Source organism: Pseudophryne corroboree, chromosome 9 (assembly GCF_028390025.1).
Source record: "Pseudophryne corroboree isolate aPseCor3 chromosome 9, aPseCor3.hap2, whole genome shotgun sequence".
Lineage (NCBI taxonomy): Eukaryota > Metazoa > Chordata > Amphibia > Anura > Myobatrachidae > Pseudophryne > Pseudophryne corroboree.
In genome coordinates, this window is record NC_086452.1 from 43,050,752 (window position 1) to 43,074,299 (window position 23,548).

At 47.0% G+C, this 23,548-nt stretch overlaps 1 protein-coding gene across 2 annotated transcripts in view; it reads right to left on the minus strand.

The window, feature by feature from the left end:
- Nucleotides 1-23,548, minus strand: part of HOOK1 (hook microtubule tethering protein 1) — a 122,745-nt gene that overhangs the window by 74,512 nt on the left and 24,685 nt on the right. Inside the window, exons 2-7 of one of the 2 annotated variants that reach the window (XM_063939257.1) lie at nt 13,931-14,016; nt 12,108-12,243; nt 9,915-9,965; nt 7,756-7,888; nt 6,597-6,664; nt 3,004-3,066 (exon numbers count right to left, since the gene is read on the minus strand). In XM_063939257.1, coding sequence (XP_063795327.1) covers nt 3,004-3,066; nt 6,597-6,664; nt 7,756-7,888; nt 9,915-9,965; nt 12,108-12,243; nt 13,931-14,016 — 537 coding nt within the window. The remainder of the gene's footprint in view (nt 1-3,003; nt 3,067-6,596; nt 6,665-7,755; nt 7,889-9,914; nt 9,966-12,107; nt 12,244-13,930; nt 14,017-23,548) is intronic. The other variant, XM_063939258.1, reaches the window with a different exon arrangement.

Sequence of the window (23,548 nt, forward strand, 5' to 3'; positions counted from 1 at the left end):
TACTCTGGCTATTACCTGGTGCTCATGTGACTCGACCGTGTAATATACACATACATTATAATATATACACATCATTCACAGTTTGGCTTGGGTCATTTTTTTCCTTCTTTTTTTTTTTTTTTAATTATCTTTATTTATACTAACAACAATAAAAACGTGCAATAAAAGGAACAAATGACGAGTACTATACAAAGTTATTAATAATGTAAAAAATTATAATACTCCTTTCCCTCAAAATATATATGGAAAGCTCTGCACACACAGGGAAGGGAGGACTGTGTCTGCTGTACCTCCTGCAGCTAGCGTGGGGCTGGGGAAGTGCCGTTACAAATGGTGACAGTTCTGGAAGTTGGCGGCACGGATTCCCGCTTGCAGGCGCACAATCCCCACATTAGCCCTACTGAAGCTGGCATTAGCACAATGCAGTAAATCTGTAATACCAGTAGATGAACGGCGGCCGGCACCGATGAAGCGGGTGCGCGCATCAGCGCTCACTACTCATCGCTTGCTCATACACACTGGGCGGCTTTAAGCTGAAAGCAGCTCAACACACCAAAAGTGACCTGCTTTCAGCTCAACATCGCCCAGTGTGTATGGGCCTTTAGACACGGAGTTACTGCCAGAATCCTGAGACTGTGTCAGGAACTGAGGAGGAGGAGGAGGAGGTGGACGAGGAGGAAGAAGAAGAGGAGGAGGAGGTGGACTCTGTTTCATTATTTCCTACAGGTGGAAGATATCAGGGATTTCTACATCAGCTGGTTTCTACTGGAGTTGGGATGTGCAACGGAGAAATTACATGAAGGTTCCTGGCCGTACACACGATATGAGCAATAAAGATCATTTCGTTCATATCGTCCAGTGTGTATGGATGAATTATGCGCGCACCCGCGGGTTGTTCTTGTTTATCCATGATCTACCGAACATACAGCTCAATGTTAATTATATTGCTGAGCTGCATGTTCTGGGAGTGTGGACTATGACATCACTGAATGATATCATTCATCGATATCATTGTGTATGCACTGATGATTTCCCCTAATTAGCAATCAGAGATATAGCGCTGATTGCTAACTAGGGGAGGTCGGCCAGTGTGTGCCCTGCATAAGGGATACAAGACTGAATATTTCCATATTAAAGTCTGGAGAAAAGTTCAATATTGAAAATGTTATTAGCTGTCAAAGTTGTTATATAATGTATCTGATAAGACTGCAGCCTGCAATGTGTGGGGCGCACGGTCAGATCATTGAGTGTTATGCTGGGTACACACGCAGATATATCTACAGACGGACTGGGCAGTGGGTTCTGCATACACACTGCCCGATCCGTTGGGACTGATGTCACGAACTGGGCGGCCCAGTTGTGCTGTCAAACACTGTCGGCGTCTGCAGCAAGTGAATGGGCGGTCGGCTGACAGCCCACATACACACAGCATAAGGCACCAATATATCGTATGATATATTGGCAGTCGGCTGTGCTGCAGGGCCGACGCGATATGTCTGTGAACGGCGGCGTTCACAGATATATCGCTCATACACACTGGCCGACAGGACAGCAATATATCGGCCGTTCAATAGAACGGCCGATATATTGGCCAATATGTACCGAGAATTAAGCTGGGTACACACTGGCAGATATATTTGCAGTTCAATCGATCTGCAGATATAGCTGCCACTGGTGGTTGTTCATACACACAGAAAGATGAACCAATATATTATATATAGATATAGTGGCCATCTGCTGTGCTGTACAGCAGATGCAATATAAAGACGTCGTTCACAGACACATTGCTTGTACACACCAGCAGATCAGCAAAAGATATATTGGTCCATCAATTGATTGGCCAATATATCTGCCAGTGTAAAGCCGACATTACATTTCTGCACAGGAGAAATATACACCATGTAGACAAAAGTGATTGGACACCCTCTGCACCAGACACATGTTCGTGACGGTATAAAACGGGTAACAGGGCACTGATTTGCTAATGAAATGGCTTACCGGAAGGAGCTAACCGAGTCTGAACAGGGGATCATCAAAGTGATGTCCAGATCTTAACCCCACTGAGAACCTCTGGGACGATTTGGAGCGACGGGTGCGTTCTAGACCGACTCGCCCTTCTTCAGTGTCACAGTTGGTGCATGTTGACACTACGACCATGACAACATGATGGACGTCGATGGAAAATACCACACCCCTTGGTTGATACCATCGAGCTAGCTATACGTCACAGTCACCTGTGATTAATGTATTTATATATTTGTCTAACTGCAATGATATATTTTGGTACTGTTAGGGGTACGGCTGTACCCATACTGGGAGCTGCATTCAATTTATCAGGTTATTAATACTGCTTTCAGATCACAGGCGCGGGTCGCACGCGGGAATTGTACATGGGTCCTTCTCGGGTGCAACCTGCATGAGACCCCTTTTAGTCTGGCAACACGACCCGGTAATATGCTGGGTCGGGTTGCCATCAGGGAGGCGGGAACGGAGGCTGCGCAGGCGTCATCAAGGGCTGGTGCGAAGGCGGTGCTTGGAGATGAGATCATCTCCGCGCCGCCTCCTCCATAGTGTGAACGGGTTCCGGATCGTATTGACCCAGGTTACCTGTTCACACAGCACCTGACCCAGTAATAACCCGGGAATAACCCTGCTTTATTCCTGGGTCAGGTGACCCAGGAATTCAGGACTTACCCCGTTCACACCGCACATAGACCCACGTTGACCCGGTAATATATTGGGTTATTTGTGCGGTGTGAAAGGGGTATAATTCTCAGGTGCGCCTGGTTCTTACCATAATCCCTATCTCCCAGATACTACCTACTTACGCGCCTCTGTCCGCATATGGAGAAGCGTCTGAGCTGCATACGACCTTGTTCCCGCAGTGGCTCAGCCATGGACCGTGCGGCAGTGCGAGGACACACAGGATACGTCCGCAAAACCAACATCCTTTCACCTCTGCCTCGGTCCAGTGAATTTAAAGTGACAATGAAGAGCACTTACCTGCAGTTCTAGATCTCCGGGCGACTCTATAGTTGGAGAGTCCACACTGTCTTTACTCATCAGCTGTAAGACACAGAACACACAGATTGTACAAGCGCTGCAGGAGCTGCATTCAGTAACATTAACAAGTCGCAGTACCAAAATACTACTTTTTATCACAGGGTTGAATGGTATAAAATGCCCCTAATAACGTAGGGTATGACCATGCCTTATAAATGATTGCAACTTTAAAAAAAACATCCGAGTTCAGCCCGGCATCCCGCACGTCGGCAAACTCGGACTCCATTACATCGCGCCCAGTATGTGCAAACTGTACCGTGTGAATCAAATGAATCTGCACGCTACGCGTTCTGGCTTAAATGAATCAATAGCATCTATGGTCTGAGTGGAGGTAACTGTCCGTCACAACTACCTGAGGACTCAAGTGATGGAGATTTTCCTCTGATCAGACCAGATACTATGCAGTGTAATAACAAATATAACATATAATTAAAATGCTCCCTCCCCATGCACCCGTACTGCTTAACAGATCCACAACAGCATAGAGGTTGCACCCCCCCCCCCCCCCTGAAACTATTGGAATAACATGCAGGGGCGTCGGAATGGGGGAGGCAAGGGTCCAGCATGTCCTGTCCCCCCTCTCCAAACATGACAAAGGCGCAGGCGCTGGGGAAGGGGGTGCACTTACACCCGGATCACCGCGGAGACTCAAAAAAATGTGCCGCTCCACCATTGATTACCCCCCCCCCCCCCCCCCCGCGCAGAGACTCCTGGATGCATGACCATGCTGAGCCTGCTTGGACATCCCCATCTCCTTCCAGGAATGCATCCGTGTGAAGAGCTGGCCAGGACTTTCTAAAGTAGGACTGGAGTTCTCCGTTGGGGGGCGGAATAGAGACTCCAGTCCTACTTTAGAAAGTCCTAGCGTCACGTTTTTTCTTTTCCACGCCCTCCCAACCATTCCCCATAAGGAACCTTTAAGATTGATGTGTCTCTTTGAAATCAACTTACCAAATTACTGTCTACATACAGATGGAGCCCTGCTCATCTATCCCTTTAATAGGGTTAACTGAGCCAGGGCAGTCGGACTTAATCCCCTGCTGTATTGTTCTCTCTGTATTGTATTGCAGCTGAGAACAATAGATGAAAGGCTTATGCTAATAAACCTTGGTGCACCTAGGCGCAGCAGAGAAGGCTAGATGAGCTAGGCTCCATCTGTATATCTATAAGTACACAAATGATACCAGAGCTAGTGGAGTGAATAGACATGTTCTCGGGCAAGAAGATAAGTTGGCTGCAATGGACAGCACAGGGAGGTCACAGGGAAAGCGCCTATGAAAAACAGGCTTACAGATGTGTCCTCCTACATCCTCACTGCAGTCACGTTAAACAGCCCTTCTAGTCGCACTTGTCGTGAGCGCATTTACTAACGCCAGGCGTCATTTTATGCATTTTGTTATGCGATTAAGACGCAGAAGGAGACTCTGATTCAAATATTCTGTGTGTGAATGCGGCTGTATCTGCATAGGAAATGCTACGTTACAGTGTTTCCTGGAAAATACTGTAACGTATCATTTTGTATACAGCGATGTGAATAAGACGCATTTTTGGCAAAAAAAGACGCCCAATGTTAGCAAAGCTGTCCGGGAACTGCCGGCTCACTAACCCCAGGCATCTCGCGGTGCATGGTGTAAAGCGGCTAGATGTAAGAGGACACATCTGTAAAAACCTCTTGCAAGCGGAGGTAAAAAAGGTTACAATTATTTTTACTGAACTGCCCAGTTCTAGTAATTACCCGGCCTCAGATTTAGCCAGAGACTAAGTGAATCTATTTCTCCATTTCCTGAGTTTATTACAGAAAAAAGTTTTTTTGCATTTATTTCTGTATTTTTTTATGACTACTTTATGTCAGTATGTGTTACATTATTTCTTAGACCAAGCGACATTTAATAATGATTTCTCTTTGTGATTTTAAAAGATTCACGTATCAAACAGCCTTGGCTATGCCTAACCCTTCCGGGTTCCGCGGCACAGTGATTGGGGCATCACAGCACTAACAGTAGCTCTGGGGTTTGGGACCCGGAATCCTTGGTCTCCCAGCGTGTGTAAGGGCGGAGGCTGGCTGGGCAATTAGGGGGCACACGGTCTGTTGTGTTACACAAGTGCAGGACAAATCTGGTCTTTTCCAACTCTAAGAACGTCTTTTGGGGGCTGCACAGGGCTGAGCGACCCCACTCTCGTTGAGTAACATCCCAAAAATGTGCCATCTGCCCTCATTTACCTCATTACAGTAATATTACTCTGCCCTGCACAACAAAGCACAGCAATGCCTCTGGTATACTTGTGCGGTCACCTATACTCTACCCAACACCTCTACTTGCATGCGCAAACTTCTGCGCCTCCATAAACGTGGCCACTTTGTTCCGCAAATTAAGGACAATTTTCCGCAAATAAAGGACAATATTAATAATAACAGACACAAAGATAGATGGATATGAGAGAGAGAGAGAGAGAGAGAGAGAGAGAGAGAGAGAGAGAGAGAGACACAGACACACACAGACACACACACACACACACACACACACACACACACACAGTATACTGTACATGCAGAATACATAGGATTACAGTTATTGGACTGAGGAAGGAGCCTTGATAGCAATAAGATACTTTGGGTAATTGCGGGATGCGGTCAATTTACCGACAATCAAAATCCCGACGGTCAAAATACCGACAACCATTGCCCGACATTTAAAATACCGACAAGGTCATAATACCGACATTTAAATTGTCGACGGGACAAAGAGTTGACATGGGTTTTTCATGATTTTTCCATTGAAACCGACTTGTTCATACTTTACCATCCCAGTGGACCTGGAGTGGGAATACAATAGTGTGCCGGGCGCAGCGAGGCACTGCGCCAGAAGCATGGCGAGCATAGAACGTGAGGGGATGCAGTACACTTATACGGTGTCCATGTCAACCTATGTTGACTTGTCGACATTTTAAATGTGGGTATTTTGACCTTGTCAGTATTTTGACCTTGCCGGGATTTTGACCGTCGGTCAATTGTTGTCAGGATGGGTATGGGTCGTTGGGTCGACACAACTTAGGTCGACCACTATAGGTTGACATGCATTAGGTCGACAAGGCCACTAGGTCGACATGGTCATTAGGTCGACATGTACTAGGTCGACAGGTGAAAAGGTCGACATGAGTTTTTTTTTTTTACTTTTTTTGGTGTCGTTTTCTTCGTAAAGTGACGGGGAACCCCAATTAGTGCACGTGTCCCCTCGCATGGCTTGCTTCGCTCGCCATGCTTCGGGCTCGGCACAGGTTACAGTTCCCAATTGTAGTCCACGTGGATCGTAAAGTATGAAAAGTGCAACAACAAAAAAAGTGAAAAACTCACGTCGACCTTTTGACCTGTCGACCTAGTACATGTCGACCTAATGACCGTATCCCGTCAGGATTTGGACCGTCGGGATTTTGATTGAAGGTATTTCATACTGATCTCATTGTTTGTGCTCTGGGCAGCTTATATATGAAACATATATAATAAATGACATTTCTAGGTATAAGTAAATCCTTACCTCCTGGATGGCAGTCATAACTACGTGCTGCACGGACTCTTCCAGGGTCATTATTATCTGGATGTGTTCTGTGAATTACAAAGCACTGGACTAAGCAATAGGCATCAATACACAGATAATCCAGGGGGATCGCTCAGTGCCTCACTGTGAGTATCTCAGTGTCTGACAGTAGTGATAGTGACCCCTATGATCTATAGCTGATCTCGCATGGGCTGATCACGAGGAACAATGGGGGTCATTCCGAGTTGATCGCTCGCTAGCTACTTTTAGCAGCTATGCAAACGCATAGTCGCCGCCCACAGGGGAGTGTATTTTCGCTTTGCAAGAGTGCGAACGCCTGTGCAGCCGAGCTCAGCAAAAACAGTTTGTGCAGTTTCTGAGTAGCTCAGGACTTACTCAGCGCTTGCGATCACTTCAGTCTTTTTGGTGCCGGAATTGACGTCAGACACCCACCCTGCAAACGCCCGGACACGCCTGCGTTTTCCCTAACCACTCCCAGAAAATGGTCAGTTGACACCCATAAACGCCCTCTTTCTGTCAATCTCCTTGCGTTTGGCTGTGCGAATGGATTCTTCGCTAGATCCATTGCACAGCAACGATGCTCTTTGTACCCGTACGACGCGCGTGTGCATTGCGCCGCGTGCGCATGCGCAGTTTCGCCATTTTTTTACCTGATCGCTGCGCTGCGAAAATCTGCAGCAAGCGATCAACTCAGAATGACCCCAAATGTCCAATCTGCAACGGACACCCAGAAACGCTCATTTCATGAAGAGACAGAACTGTCCGCGCGCGGAGCCTCCGTCATGGTGCGGCCCATGCGTGGACTGCTAAAGATGGCTAGATGCGTGCGCTTTTGTACTTGCGAGCGACTGAGAATCAGCTCCATAATGCATTCACCCCTAGCTTGCAATGAATATAAATATGTGTCCCTGATTTCGGGAACGTGATCGTTCATTGATTTTTTTTCCTTTACTGATAAAACTGGCCGCGTTTACCGGAAATCACAGCGCTGACGGCAATAAACAACAGCTGGAATGGAGGAACTTCCTTTCAGAGTGATAAGTGTAGATCAAAGGTCAAATAAATGATAACGGCTTCAATCTGAATGAAATGGAACATGACCCTCACCCACCCCCTTCCCACGCTGCACATACTGTACCTTCTTTCTGGTCACAGTTAATAGCGCACCCCAAAATGAGCTGCAGGAAGCGCCCCATCTCTCTGGAGTCAGAGTGTTCTGCAATCTGGCTGAGGTCAGGAAGGAGGTATTCCGAGACTGGTTGACCTAGAACCTGCAACATTGGAATCACAAACACAGATTCACATCCTCATTTATGGTTATCACAGACAGAGACGTGGGAATGAACACTGAGGCTGCTGAGTAAGGTATTACAGGGATATAACTGAGTAGATGTCAGTGTCACAGCACAAGAGCTCCCGGATGTCCCTGCTACATCCTAACATCCTATCCTCTCCCACTACACCACAGAGTAATCATCATCAGAGACAGAACTGAGCTAATATTCCCCACGTTACACTGAGCTGGGAGGCATTGAGCTAGGAGGCACTGAGCTAGGAGGCACTGAGCTAGGAGGCATTGAGCTGGGAGGCACTGAGCTGGGAGGCATTGAGCTAGGAGGCACTGAGCTAGGAGGCACTGAGCTGGGAGGCATTGAGCTAGGAGGCACTGAGCTGGGAGGCATTGAGTTAGGAGGCACTGAGCTGGGAGGCATTGAGTCTCTAGGCACTGCCGCCTAGAACTGACCTGCCATACAGATAATAGTGATAATGGCTGCACTCACAATCGGATGGCTGGGGGAGGTGCTGGCGCACAAGTGGATGTGTGCATGGATTTCCTATCGCTTTGTGTGTGACTCTAAAGGGGGGTACTCATGGAGCGATATTCTAAGCAATCTGACTAGATTGCTTAGAATTTAAGCCTGATCGCTCCGTGTGTACCCCTTACAGCGATAGCGATGCGCAACCCCGCGCATCGCTATCGCTGCTGCTAGATTGGCCTGCATGCAGGCCAATCTAGCGGGTCGCTCACTTCACCCGCTGGGTGAAGTGAGCGGCCCCCCCGTTTCCCCCCCGCACGCTCAGCACACATCGCGCTGTGCTGAGCGGCGGGAGAGATATGTGCTGAGCGGTTCGCTCAGCACACATCTCTCCCACAACGGCCTGTCTATATGGGCCTTAAATCAGGCCCCATTGTGTTCAACTGCAAAATGTGCACTAAACCACATCACCCAATCAGATCCTTGCTGTCATTGTAACTTGCACACGATATGTAACAGCTAACTGATGATTGGATACTGTTGTTTACCCATCTGCATTGTAAATAAATTATCTCTACTGAGTAAGATCAGATACAGGAATAATGGGGCGGACTCAATTATATGTTAGGGTTGCGTGATAATATTGTGCGGGTTATCTGGGCAGGAAAACCTTGCTTATTTTTACTTGCGTCCCAAAGAGGTGCGAACAAAACAAGACCTTCCTCCTGTAATAGCCCCACATGGGAGCGCACATCTCGCTAGGTTCCAATGGAATCTGCCCCTATAGCACACAGACATAGAGTACAGCTTGGGACAGACAGTACACGTAGGAGAGGACATCCTGGGGCCAAGCTATCGAGGCACTGGATTGGATAGACACTAAGGGGTAATTCAGACCTGATCGCTGGGCTGCGTTTTTTGCTGTCCTGCGATCAGATAGTCGCCGCCTACAGGTGGAGTGTATTTTTCGCTATGCAAGTGTGCGAACGCATGTGTAGCAGAGCTACTAAAAATCAATGTGTGCAGTCTCTGCGCAGCCCAGGACTTACTCCTCCAGTGCGATTGAATCCTGCTGATCGGGGCCGGAGCTGACGTCAGACACCCTCCCTGGAAACGCTTGAGCCCGTCTGCGTTTTTTCCAGACACTCCCTGTAAACGTTCAGTTGCCACCGACAAAAAGCCTCTTCCTGTCAATCACCTTGCAAACGCCCATGCGATCGGCTTTTTTGCACTATCCCGTTGCTGTTGTCTGACGCGCCTGCGCATTGCGGTGCATACACATGCGCAGTTAGGGTCTGATCGCCCGCTGTGTGTAAACGCACAGAAGCGATCAGATCTGAATGACCACCATGGTTTTGCCCATTAGAGAAAAAGTTTGCTGTTGCAATCAGGTCTGAATTAGGCCCGAAGTACTCTACCTACCAGTGTCACAGACATGTTGGGGAATTCGCTGTATATAAATGATCAGCGATATGTTCCGTCAGCAGCAAGTTACAGAGAGACAGACAGCGGAAAGGATAAATCCTGTGTCCTGCCTTACCTCATGGTAATAATCCACAATTCTCTGCAGGATCTTCTTTAGGTTATTGATCTACGCAAACAAAGGACAAGTTCACACTTACGACACACGGATCCCCAAAATACATACATGCAGTATCGCCGCTGCACCTCGGCGGCACGCCAAGCAATGAGAACGCACAGATTTACTGCAGCACATTAGTGAATCTGGTCACTTCAACTTTATTTATATTTAATGGTACAAATGGGAAAAAATCTGTAAATAAGAGTTTGCTGTAATCGCTTATGTTCGGTACACACATCACAGCGGTCTGTAGGATTTGCCAGGTACGCTGTGTGAGCATAGGGGCTTATTATAAAGTCTCATTTATATACAATATCTCCATACATGACATTACATAAAGACAAATTCAATAACTGCCGGAAGCTGCCGTCTTGTCGGAAAGACGGCAGCTTCCGACAGTTTTAGGTCGGAAGGGGTTCCGACCTATTCATTAGTGCCCTGTTTATTCTGACAAGTCGGGAAACCCGACTTGTCAGAATGCTGTCGGAATGCACGCTGATCGGCGGCTTCAGCTGCCGATCAGCGTGCATTGTTGGAAGCGGGGCCAAACCTGACAGGTTTTAGCACCGTTTCCGACAATCTCAATCCGACTTTAAAAAAAGTCAGATTGAGATGAGGAGACTAGTGGTGCCGCGGCGGCGGGGGGAGCAGGGATCGGCGGCCGGCGGGAGGAGCAGGCTGTGGGGGGACATGTATGCGGTGGCGGGGGGAGGCGCTGCCGGGAGAAAGGGTGGACGGGCGTCCGGGGGACGGCCAGGCACCTCTCTCCATGCAGCGTCTCCCCCCGGACGCCGCAGACATGTCCCCCGCAGCCTGCTCCTCCTACCGCCGTCCCGCTCACGCCCACCGCGATCTGCACAGCATCAGCAGCCGCTGACAGCAGCGGCAGCACAGGACCTGTGTACGGCCAAATCCGACAGTCGGATTTGGCCGTCCATTGAATAGGGGTTGTCGGGTCCATTCCGACAACTGCATGTCGGAATGGACCCGACTCTTATTGAATATAACCCAAAGTCAGATATTTACTTTTCCTATAATAAATGTATTATTATTATTATTTAGTGATAGCTGTCCTGTCACTAGGATACACACCTGGTATTTATAACGCACAACCATTTGCATATGGTTAGGACGCACCCTTCTATTATCACTGTCTATATTTGTCGCCCAAGTTTAGAATAATCGTTTAGTAATAATATTGTCTGGGACTGAAGAGGTTACAGTATGGGATACGGTCATTAGGTCGACAACACTGAGGTCGACAGTCATTAGGTCGACCACTATTGGTCGACATGCATTAGGTCGACATGGCCACTAGGTCGAAATGTACTAGGTCGACATGGAAATAGGTCCACATGAGTTTTTCACACTTTTTTTTAATTTTTTCATACTTTACGATCCACGCGGACTACGATCGTGAACGGTAACCGGTGCCGAGCGCAGCGAGGGGACACGGTGCACTAACTGGGGTTCCCCGTCACTTTACGAAGAAAACGACACCCAAAAAAGTTAAAAAACTCATGTCGACCTTTTTCCATTGTGACCTAGTACATATCGACCTAATGACCATGTCAACCAATAGTGGTCGACCTAACGACCCATACCCTACAGTATATTAGACAGAACTTGTGATGAGGAACGCAGCAATGGTGTTACAGTAAGTACAGTTGGTTCCAAACAGCCAATGCAACATTCCATAAATATATGTGTCTCTACTACATAAGACAACAGCAGAAAAGGTTCCGGTAGAGTATTTATGTAAAGGAATATTAAAGGGGCTGTCCAAACATGTATAGTAAACAGGGATCCCCCCCTACCCCCTGCCCCCAACAGGAACACTCTCTATAATATAAAGGTGATGGAGCGCTATTGGCGGCTTGTGGTACGCTGTAAGACTCAGGTGACGGGGAAGGCTCCTTCAGGCCATGTTCCAGTCTGCCCTGTTCCTGCTCGGACATCCGTCTCCGTAAGATCCGTGTACACACTGCACAATTGTCTAAAGCCGCAGAGCGTGAAAGATGTATTATTCCACATCTGACTGAATCTGGGCGAGTTATACCACAGGATGGTGAATCTTACATTAGAAAAAAACACATTTTATTGCTGAAGTGACAAGCTAAGAAAAGGTGATTGGTGAACAGTTATAAATACCTTTATCCTTCGATTATCTCCCACGTCCTCTTTAATACGAGCCAGCCAGGAATCATCGAAGTGTGAGCTGTCGCTATGGGTAGGAGACAACAGGTCTGTGTGATCAGCTCTATATGGCACAGTATGGACAATAATTCTGAGGTAAACGAGGAGAAATTTAACAAATGGGTTGGAATGAGATTAAATGAATAATTCTGTCACCTTTGGTGACGTCCTGAGCTGTAACTACAGATGTGTCCTCACATGACCAGCCTCAACAAGCCATACGGACGCTCCGAGGAGTGGTGTACCTTCTCTTTCCTTAAATATTGCGTCTTATTCGCATCAGACGCAGGAAAACACCACTCACAGTGTACCAGAGATGCTGGGCTGCGACTTTTACCGCATAAGAATTCGTTTTAAACTCGGATGTGAAAAACAGTGTTTTTTGCGTTTTTTTTTCATCAAGGATTTTTTTTTTGTCCTATTTAATGAGCCCCTATTTTTTCCATCTGAAAATTTTTGGTTTTTCGTGGGAAAACATATGATACGTAAACCTATGTGTTTTCGCAGCAGCGATCGTGGAAAGAAGGCTTCCTAGAGCGGATTTGGTTTTGCCTGGCTTGGGCATCGGGGGTAATTGGATAGCCTCAGGCGAGGTAATTAGCAAGAGGGTCTGTTTGGAGCCGCAGAATCCACAGTGTATGAGAACACATCTGTATGAGTCTATATTAAGTTATATTTCTGAATTCCATCATTTTAAAGGCGTTTTACATCTTAGACGGTATTGTGCCAAAATCTCCATTCCCTACCACAGGATTTTGTAGGAATTCCCTCACCTTGGACATCCCAGCACTCATATATTGCCAAGACCGCATTAGATCGGCTGTGGCACCTTAGATCTCTCTAGTGCAGAAATAATCATGAACGGAAGCCGGCTGCTGATTGGAGGAGCGACATCCTAATTAAATGGGAAAGACTCCCTAAATGTCTCTTCTAGGATTCTCTTTGGTCTTTGAAACGGTCAATGATAAAGTTCTCTGGTATCGCCGTGTTCAGTGGTTGGGCAGTGCTTCATCCTGTGCCTGCCAATCTGAGATTTCCCGCCCTCTGCCCATGTGCTAAGCGTGTAGGCTTGGTGGTAGCATGTTCTTTATGTTGTTCTGTAGCATTAGTTTTCAATCTGTGGGCTGGGCTCCTCTTAGTGGTGATGGAAGGCAAACAATGATTCTCACAATATGAAAATAATGCATCCATATCTAATAATTGGGGTTCGGAGTTGAAAATATGGCGTTGGTATGCTGACCACTGGTCACCTGACTACATTCCCCTTATACAGGTCCTAGGAACAGACTACAGTGCTGGATAACAGAACCATGTGTAAGTGCTGCTATAGTACATCACCCCCTAAGTGCACAAATGTCTGTCTGTCCAATCAGCGTCTTCCGCATGGCTCTATGCAAATGAGGAGGATGCAGCTTTCTTGTTGCAGTATATATAATGAGGCTACTCCCGCTTCAGGAACTGGAATGAAATTGTAATGACAAAGCTTCCAGACTAATCAAACTACGACGTGTGCACAGCAGGTTCACGGCTGCCCGGCTTCATGGATATGGCAGTATACCCTACTGACACTCTGCGTTACTGAGCAAGTAAACATCCGCAAACCAGCTCTATAAATGCATTATACAGTATAATAGTACACAACCTAAACAAGAACATCACAGCTTATGCATTTACAGGCGTACAGGAAAGATAAAGGTGACACGAGAGGAATATCATTGCCTAACTGTCTATTACACCCCGATATTAGGCCCAATGTAATAAGCGGAGGGGCAGCTTACATTTGGTGAAGGATCTGTGCCATAGTGACGCCGCTGCTGAGGTCCCCGATAGTCTTACATGGAGCGCTAGTGTTGAACGTCTGTAACTGTTACAACAACAACAAAAAAAGATTAGTCAGTCTGTAATGACGATGAGATACCGGACACAAGAGTGACATTCCACCTCATTTACTGAAATAGAAGAGAGAATATTCAAAATAACTTGTGCAAAGAAAACTATAATGAAAACCTGATTAATGCACTGAGTAAAAGTGAACATAACTGTTTGGGATTTATTCCATTACAAACCCTTTAAAGCATATGGTCTGAACGCAATTTGGCCGCAGTTGTGGTGCACCTACCCCCCTCTAAGAACGCTTGTTTAGTCCGAGGTGTATGTGCTTTCTCGACTTAGCACCCCCTCTAAGAACGCTTGTTTAGTCCGGGAGTACGGACATTCCCAGATTTAAAACCCCCCTTTAGGTACCATCCCAAAATGTACGCTTGTTTAGTCCAGGAGTATGGGCAGTCTCCGACTTAGCACCCCCATCTAAGAATGCTTGTTTAATCCGGGAGTACGGGCATTTTCCGACTTAGCACCCCCCCCCTCTAAGAACGCTTGTTTAGTTCGGGAGTACGGGCATTCACCGACTTAGCATCGCTCTGAATTGAATAGCTCCAGGAGCTTCCTCCTGGCGCTATTGAATTGACCCCAAGGAGGTAAAAGACTAAATAAGAGCAGCACCAGAACAAAATAAAAATAAGATTTTACTCACCGGTAAATCTATTTCTCGTAGTCCGTAGTGGATGCTGGGGACTCCGTAAGGACCATGGGGAATAGCGGCTCCGCAGGAGACTGGGCACAGCTAAGAAAGATTTAGGACTACCTGGTGTGCACTGGCTCCTCCCACTATGACCCTCCTCCAGACTTCAGTAAGGATACTGTGCCCGGAAGAGCTGACACAAGAAGGAAGGATTTTGAATCCCGGGTAAGACACATACCAGCCACACCAATCACACCGTATAACTCGTGATAATATACCCAGTTAACAGTATGAACATAACAGAGCCTCTCAAAAGATGGCTCAACAATAACCCTTGTAGTTAACAATAACTATATACAAGTATTGCAGACAGTCCGCACTTGGGACGGGCGCCCAGCATCCACTACGGACTACGAGAAATAGATTTACCGGTGAGTAAAATCTTATTTTCTCTGACGTCCTAGTGGATGCTGGGGACTCCGTAAGGACCATGGGGATTATACCAAAGCTCCCAAACGGGCGGGAGAGTGCGGATGACTCTGCAGCACCGAATGAGAGAACTCAAGGTCCTCCTCAGACAGGGTATCAAATTTGTAGAATTTTGCAAACGTGTTTGCCCCTGACCAAGTAGCAGCTCGGCAAAGTTGTAAAGCCGAGACCCCTTGGGCAGCCGCCCAAGAAGAGCCCACTTTCCTCGTGGAATGGGCTTTTACAGATTTAGGCTGCGGCAGGCCAGCCACAGAATGCGCAAGCTGAATTGTGCTACAAATCCAGCGAGCAATAGTCTGCTTTGAAGCAGGAGCACCCATCTTGTTGGGTGCATACAGGATAAATAGCGAGTCAGTCTTCCTGACTCCAGCCGTCCTGGAAACATACATTTTCAAGGCCCTGACTACGTCCAGTAACTTGGAGTCCTCCAAGTCCCTAGTAGCCGCAGGCACCACGATAGGTTGGTTCAAGTGAAAAGCTGATACCACCTTAGGAAGAAACTGGGGACGAGTCCTCAATTCTGCCCTATCCATATGGAAAATCAAATAGGGGCTTTTACATGACAAAGCCGCCAATTCTGACACACGCCTTGCCGAAGCCAAGGCCAAAAGCATGACCACTTTCCACGTGAGATATTTTAAATCCACGGTTTTGAGTGGCTCAAACCAATGTGACTTTAGGAAACCCAACACCACATTGAGGTCCCACGGTGCCACTGGAGGCACAAAAGGAGGCTGAATATGCAGCACTCCCTTGACAAATGTCTAAACTTCAGGCAGTGAAGCCAGTTCTTTTTGGAAGAAAATCGACAGAGCCGAAATCTGGACCTTAATGGAACCCAGTTTTAGGCCCATAGTCACCCCTGACTGTAGGAAGTGCAGAAATCGACCTAGCTGGAATTCCTCCGTTGGGGCCTTTCTGGCCTCACACCACGCAACATATTTTCGCCATATGCGGTGATAATGTTGTACGGTTACATCTTTTCTAGCTTTAATGAGCATAGGAATGACTTCCTCTGGAATACCCTTTTCTTTTAGGATCCGGTGTTCAACCGCCATGCCGTCAAACGCAGCCGCGGTAAGTCTTGGAACAGACAGGGCACCTGCAGCAGCAGGTCCTGTCTGAGCGGCAGAGGCCATGGGTCCTCTGAGATTAATTCTTGAAGTTCCGGGTGCCAAGACCTTCTTGGCCAATCTGGAACAATGAGAATAGTTCTTACTTCTCTTTTCCTTATTATCCTCAGTACCTTGGGTATGAGAGGAAGAGGAGGGAACACATAAACCGACCGGTACACCCACGGTGTCACTAGAGCGTCCACAGCTATCGCCTGAGGGTCTCTTGACCTGGCGCAATATTTTTCTAGCTTTTTGTTTAAGCGGGACGCCATCATGTCCACCTGTGGCCTTTCCCAACGGTTTACAATCAGTTGGAAGACTTCTGGATGAAGTCCCCACTCTCCCGGGTGGAGGTCGTGCCTGCTGAGAAAGTCTGCTTCCCAGCTGTCCACTCCCGGAATGAACACTGCTGACAGTGCTAACACGTGATTTTCCGCCCATCGGAGAATCCTTGTGGCTTCTGCCATCGCCGTCCTGCTTCTTGTGCCGCCCTGTCGATTTACATGGGCGACTGCCGTTATGTTGTCTGACTGGATCAGAACCGGCTGGTTTTGAAGCAGGGGCTTTTCCTGACTTAGGGCATTGTAAATGGCCCTCAGTTCCAGAACATTTATGTGTAGGGAAGTCTCCTGACTTGACCAAAGTCCTTGGAAGTTTCTTCCCCGTGTGACTGCTCCCCAGCCCCGAAGGCTGGCATCCGTGGTCACCAGGACCCAGTCCTGTATGCCGAATCTGCGGCCCTCTCTGAGATGAGCACTCTGCAGCCACCACAGCAGAGACACACTGGTCCTTGGAGACAGGGTTATCAACCGATGCATTTGAAGATGCAATCCGGACCATTGGTCCAACAGGTCCCACTGAAAGGTTCTGGCATGGAACCTGCCGAATGGAATCGCTTCGTAGGAAGCTACCATCTTTCCCAGGACTCGCGTGCAGTGATGCACCGACACCTGTTTTGGTTTCAGGAGGCCTCTGACTAGAGATGACAGCTCCTTGGCTTTCTCCTCTGGGAGAAACACTTTTTTCTGGACTGTGTCCAGAATCATCCCCAGGAACAGTAGACGTGTCGCCGGAACCAGCTGAGACTTTGGAATATTCAGAATCCAACCGTGCTGGTGTAGCACCTCCTGAGATAATGCTACGCCGACCAACAACTGCTCTCTGGACCTCGCCCTTATCAGGAGATCGTCCAAGTATGGGATAATTAAAACTCCCTTTTTCCGAAGGAGTATCATCATTTCGGCCATTACCTTGGTAAATACCCTCGGTGCCGTGGACAGGCCGAACGGCAACGTCTGGAATTGGTAATGACAATCCTGTACCACAAATCTGAGGTACTCCTGGTGAGGATGGTAAATGGGGACATGCAGGTAAGCATCCTTGATGTCCAGAGATACCATGTAATCTCCCTCTTCCAGGCTTGCAATAACCGCCCTGAGCGATTCCATCTTGAACTTTAATTTTCTTAAATATGTGTTCAAGGAGTTCAAATTTAAAATGGGTCTCACCGAACCGTCCAGTTTCGGTACCACAAACATTGTGGAATAGTAACCCCGTCCTTGTTGAAGTAGGGGCACCTTGACTATCACCTGCTGGGAATACAGCTTGTGAATTGCCTCTAACACAGCCTCCCTTTCTGAGGGAGTCGTTGGTAAGGCAGATTTGAGGAAACGGCGGGGGGGGGATGTCTCGAATTCCAGCCTGTACCCCTGAGATACCACTTGAAGGATCCAGGGATCTGCCTGTGAGCGAGCCCACTGATTGCTGAAGTTTTTGAGACGGCCCCCCACCGTACCTGGCTCCGCCTGTTGAGCCCCAGCGTCATGCGGCGGACTTAGCAGAAGAAGCGGGGGAGGACTTTTGTTCCTGGGAAGTGGCTGTATGCTGCAGCTTTTTTCCCCTACCTCTGCCTCTGGGCAGAAAGGACGCGCCTCTACCCCGTCTGCTCTTTTGGGGGCGAAAGGACTGTACCTGATAATACGGTGCTCTCTTTGGTTGTGAGGGGACATGTGGCAAAAATGCTGATTTCCCAGCCGTTGCTGTGGACACTAAGTCCGAAAGACCATCCCCGAACAACTCCTCACCCTTATAAGGCAAAACTTCCATGTGCCTTTTAGAATCTGCATCACCTGTCCACTGCCGGGTCCATAACCCTCTCCTGGCAGAAATGGACAGTGCACTTATTTTAGATGCCAGCCGGCAAATATCCGTCTGTGCATCTCTTATGTAGAAGACAGCGTCTTTAATATGCTCTACGTTTAGCAATATAGTGTCCCTGTCTAGGGTGTCAATGTTTTCTGACAGGGAGTCTGACCATGCAGCTGCAGCACTGCACATCCATGCTGAGGCAATAGCTGGTCTCAGTATAATACCAGTGTGTGTATATATAGCTTTCAGGAGAGCCTCCTGCTTTTTGTCAGCAGGTTCCTTTAGGGCGGCCGTATCCTGGGACGGCAGTGCCACCTTTTTTGATAAGCGCGTAAGTGCTTTATCCACCCTAGGGGGTGTTTCCCAACGTGACCTATCCTCTGGCGGGAAAGGGTACGCCATTAGTAATTTTTTTGAAATTACCAATTTTTTATCGGGGCAAGCCCACGCTAGTTCACACACTTCATTTAATTCTTCAGAAGGGGGAAAAACTACTGGTAGTTTTTTCTCCCCAAACATAATACCCTTTTTTGCGGTACCTGGGGTCACCTCAGAAATGTGTAAAACATTTTTCATTGCCTCAATCATATAACGAGTGGCCCTATTGGACATTACATTAGTCTCTTCGTCGTCGACACTGGTATCAGTATCCGTGTCGACATCTGTGTCTGCCATCTGAGGTAGCGGGCGTTTTAGAGCCCCTGATGACCTTTGAGACGTCTGGGCAGGTACGGGCTGAGAAGCCGGCTGCCCCGCATTTGGCATGTCGTCAAATTTTTTATGTAAGGAGTCGACACTTTCGCGTAATTCCTTCCACAAGTCCATCCACTCCGGTGTCTGCCCCGCAGGGGGTGACAACACATTTATAGGCACCTGCTCCTCCTCCACATAAGTCTCCTCATCAAACATGTCGACACAGCCGTACCGACACACCGCACACACACAGAGAATGCTCTGACAGAAGACAGGACCCCACAAAGCCCTTTGGGGAGACAGAGAGAGAGTATGCCAGCACACACCAGAGCGCTATATAATCCAGGGATTAACTAAATTATATCCCCTTATAGCTGCTATATGTATATTGCGCCTAAATTTAGTGCCCCCCCTCTCTTTTTTACCCTTTCTGTAGTGTAGACTGCAGGGGAGAGCCAGGGAGCTTCCTTCCAGCGGAGCTGTGAGGGAGAAATGGCGCCAGTGTGCTGAGGAAGATAGCTCAGCCCCTTATTCGGCTGACTTTTCTCCAGCTTTTTTATGGATTCTGGCAGGGGTATTTATCACATATATAGCCTCTGGGGCTATATATTGTGATATATTTGCCAGCCAAGGTGTTTTTATTGCTTCTCAGGGCGGCCCCCCCCCAGCGCCCTGCACCCTCAGTGACCGAAGTGTGAAGTGTGTATGAGGAGCAATGGCGCACAGCTGCAGTGCTGTGCGCTACCTTGGTGAAGACTGATGTCTTCTGCCGCCGATTTTCCGGATTCTTCTTGCTTCTGGCTCTGTAAGGGGGCCGGTGGCGCGGCTCCGGGACCGAACATCAATGGCCGGTTCCATGCGGTCGATCCCTCTGGAGCTAATGGTGTCCAGTAGCCTAAGAAGCCCAAGCTACCACCAGTTAGGTAGGTTCGCTTCTTCTCCCCTTAGTCCCTCGCTGCAGTGAGACTGTTGCCAGCAGATCTCACTGTAAAATAAAAAACCTAAAATATACTTTCTCTCTAGGAGCTCAGGAGAGCCCCTATTGTGCATCCAGCTCAGCCGGGCACAGGATTCTAACTGGAGTCTGGAGGAGGGTCATAGTGGGAGGAGCCAGTGCACACCAGGTAGTCCTAAATCTTTCTTAGCTGTGCCCAGTCTCCTGCGGAGCCGCTATTCCCCATGGTCCTTACGGAGTCCCCAGCATCCACTAGGACGTCAGAGAAAAGATAATTAACTTTAGGCAAGTTTTGCTACTAAAATAAACCAAGCGACTGATGACAATCTATCTCACTGAAGAAATAAAAACATATTAAAGTGACGTTAATGTTGTGCAGTCATTGTTGAATCCAGAAAGGTGGTCTGCGGATCAGTGCGTGCTATTGGCTGAGTTATTGTCACATTACAGCCAATAGCAAAACATTTATCTAAGGATGATAAATTTCGATCCTCCTGGGTGGGAACTTCTCGCTGATGTGAGAATAACAGCACTTTGCTTATAAATTAATTGTAAAATGCAAACATTGTAAAATGTATTCTTTATCACTATATGTAAAAAAAGAACACACTAGCAGCTAAAACGTATTTATATTGTTACTGCTTAATTGCCTTCACATGATCTTAATGAAATGACTTCTGCATTTGTGTGTTTCAGCCATGTCTATATATCACTGGGTTGATTTTAGACACATTTGCATGTAATGAAGAGAGCGCAGCAGAGTTGGGTCTTATTCCAGGGCTGTGAAAATAAATAAAAACTTTTTTTTACGGGCAATGGTGCCAGGGCTGAAATAAAGATTTGTGGAGGCCCCAAGGCAACTATCTTGTTGAGGACCCTACTAGTAAAACGGTCAACATCAGTGGCGTAGCCGGCACCTGTGTTATACAAATTCAATGCGGTCTGGAAGTCTGCATGGAAATCTGCTGAAAATGTCCCTCAAAAATGGCCGCTGCCAGGAGTGAGACATATGCTAGAGGTCCTACTGGACTTCTAGTGTCTGTCAGTGAAGCACAGCGCGTATAGCTAGGGTGACCATAATATCCCTTTAATCTGGGACTATAATTTACACAGGTTCTGTGGCTGGCTAAACCCTAGCCTGAATTTCACCTGGTTTTAGCCAGCCACAGAACCTGGGTAAATCATAGGTGTCTCAGATTAAAGGGATATTATGGTCACCCTAGTATAGCGTTACTCGGAAGAGCCGGGATTCCAGGAACGCTGGCGCCAACGACAAGCGTGAAACCCCTTGGCAATGAGCAAGTAGGTAAAAATTATAATTACTGTATGGTGGGGGGGAGCCACCAGAAATTTTTTGGTCAGGGGGGCACACAATTTATAGATACTTGATATGCTCGCGATGTTATAAAAAGTACAGTATAAATGAGTAAATGGGTCATTCCATTAACTAAAGGACACATTACATGAATATTACATTTCACATAGTATACAGTGGGGTTCGAAAGTTTGGGCACCCCAGGCAAAAATTCATTTTAATGTGCAAAAAGAAGCCAAGGAAAGATGGGAAAATCTCCAAAAGGCATCAAATTAAAGATTAGACATTCTTATAACATGTCAAAAAAAGTTTGATTTTATTTCCATCACTTACACTTTCAAAAGAACAGAAAACAAAAAAATGGCGTCTGCAAAAGTTTAGCCACCCTGCAGAGGTAATACCTTGTACTGCCCCCTTTGGACAGCTGAGACCTGGCAGTGTCATGGATTGTTCTCAATCATCGTCTGGAAAGACCAGGTGATGTCAATCTCAAAGGTTTTAAAAGCCCAGACTCATCTGACTTTGCTCCAACAATCAGCACCATGGGTTCCTCTAAGCAGTTGTGTAGAACACTGAAACTGAGAATAGTTGACGCTCACAAAGCAGGAGAAGGCTATAAGAAGATAGCAAAGCGTTATCAGATGCCCATATCCTCTGTTCGGAATGTAATTAAGAAATGGCAGTCATCAGGAACAGTGGAAGTTAAAGTAAGATCTGGAAGACCAAGAAAAATATCAGACAGAACAGCTCACAGGATTGTGAGAAAAGCAAGTCAAAATCCCTGTTTGACTGCCCAATCCCTCCAGGAAGATCTGGCAGACACTGGAGTTGTGGTACACTATTCCACTATAAAGAGATACTTGTACAAATATGGTCTTCATGGAAGAGTCATCAGAAGAAAACCTCTTCTACGTCTTCACCACAAAAATCAGCGTTTGAAGTTTGCAAATGAACATATAGACAAGCCTGATGCATTTTGGAATAAAGTTCTGTGGAGCGATGAGGTTAAAATATAACTTTTTGGCCGGAATGAGCAAAGGTACATTTGGAGAAGGAAGGGCACAGAATTTAATGAAAAGAACCTCTGTCCAACTGTTAAGCATGGGGGTGGATCAATCATGCTTTGGGGTTGTATTGCAGCCAGTGGCACAGGGAACATTTCACGAGTAGAAGGAAAAATGGATTCAATAAGATTCCAGCAAATTTTGGATGCTAACTTGATGCCATCTGTGAAAAAGCTGAAGTTAAAGAGAGGCTGGCTTCTACAAATGGATAATGATCCTAAACACACCTCAAAATCCACGGTGGATTACATCAAGAGGCGTAAACTGAAGGTTTTGCCATGGCCTTCACAATCTCCTGACCTCAACATAATTGAAAATCTATGGATAGACCTTAAAAGAGCAGTGCGTCACAGACAGCCCAGGAATCTCAAAGAACTGGAAGACTTTTGTAAGGAAGAATGGGCGAAGATACCTCAAAGAAGAATTGAAAGACTCTTGGCTGGCTACAAAAAGCATTTACAAGCTGTGATACTTGCCAAAGGGGGCAGTACAAGGTATTAACTCTGCAGGGTGGCCAAACTTTTGCAGACGCCATTTTTTGTTTTCTGTTCTTTTGAAAGTGTAAATGATGGAAATAAAATCAAACTTTTTTTGACATGTTATAAGAATGTCTAATCTGTAATTTGATGCCTTTTGGAGATTTTCCCATCTTTCCTTTGCTTCTTTTTGCACATTAAAATGAATTTTTGCCTGGGGTGCCCAAACTTTCGAACCCCGCTGTATTTATGCTGCTAAAAGATTGCAGTATATTGGGGGTAATTCTGAGTTGATCGCAGCAGTAAGTTTGTTAGCTATTGGGCAAAACCATGTGCACTGCAGGGGGGGCAGATATAACATTTGCATTTGGGTGGGTTATTTTGTTTCTGTGCAGGGTAAATACTGGCTGCTTTATTTTTACACTGCAATTTAGATTTCATTTTGAACACACCCCACCCAAATCTTACTCTCTCTGCACATGTTATATCTGCCCCTCCTGCAGTGCACATGGGTGGTCATCCCGAGTTGATCACTCGTTGCCGATTTTCGCAATGGAGCGATTAGGTGAAAAAACTGCAAAAATGTGCATGCGCATGGTACGCAGTGCGCATGCGCTAAG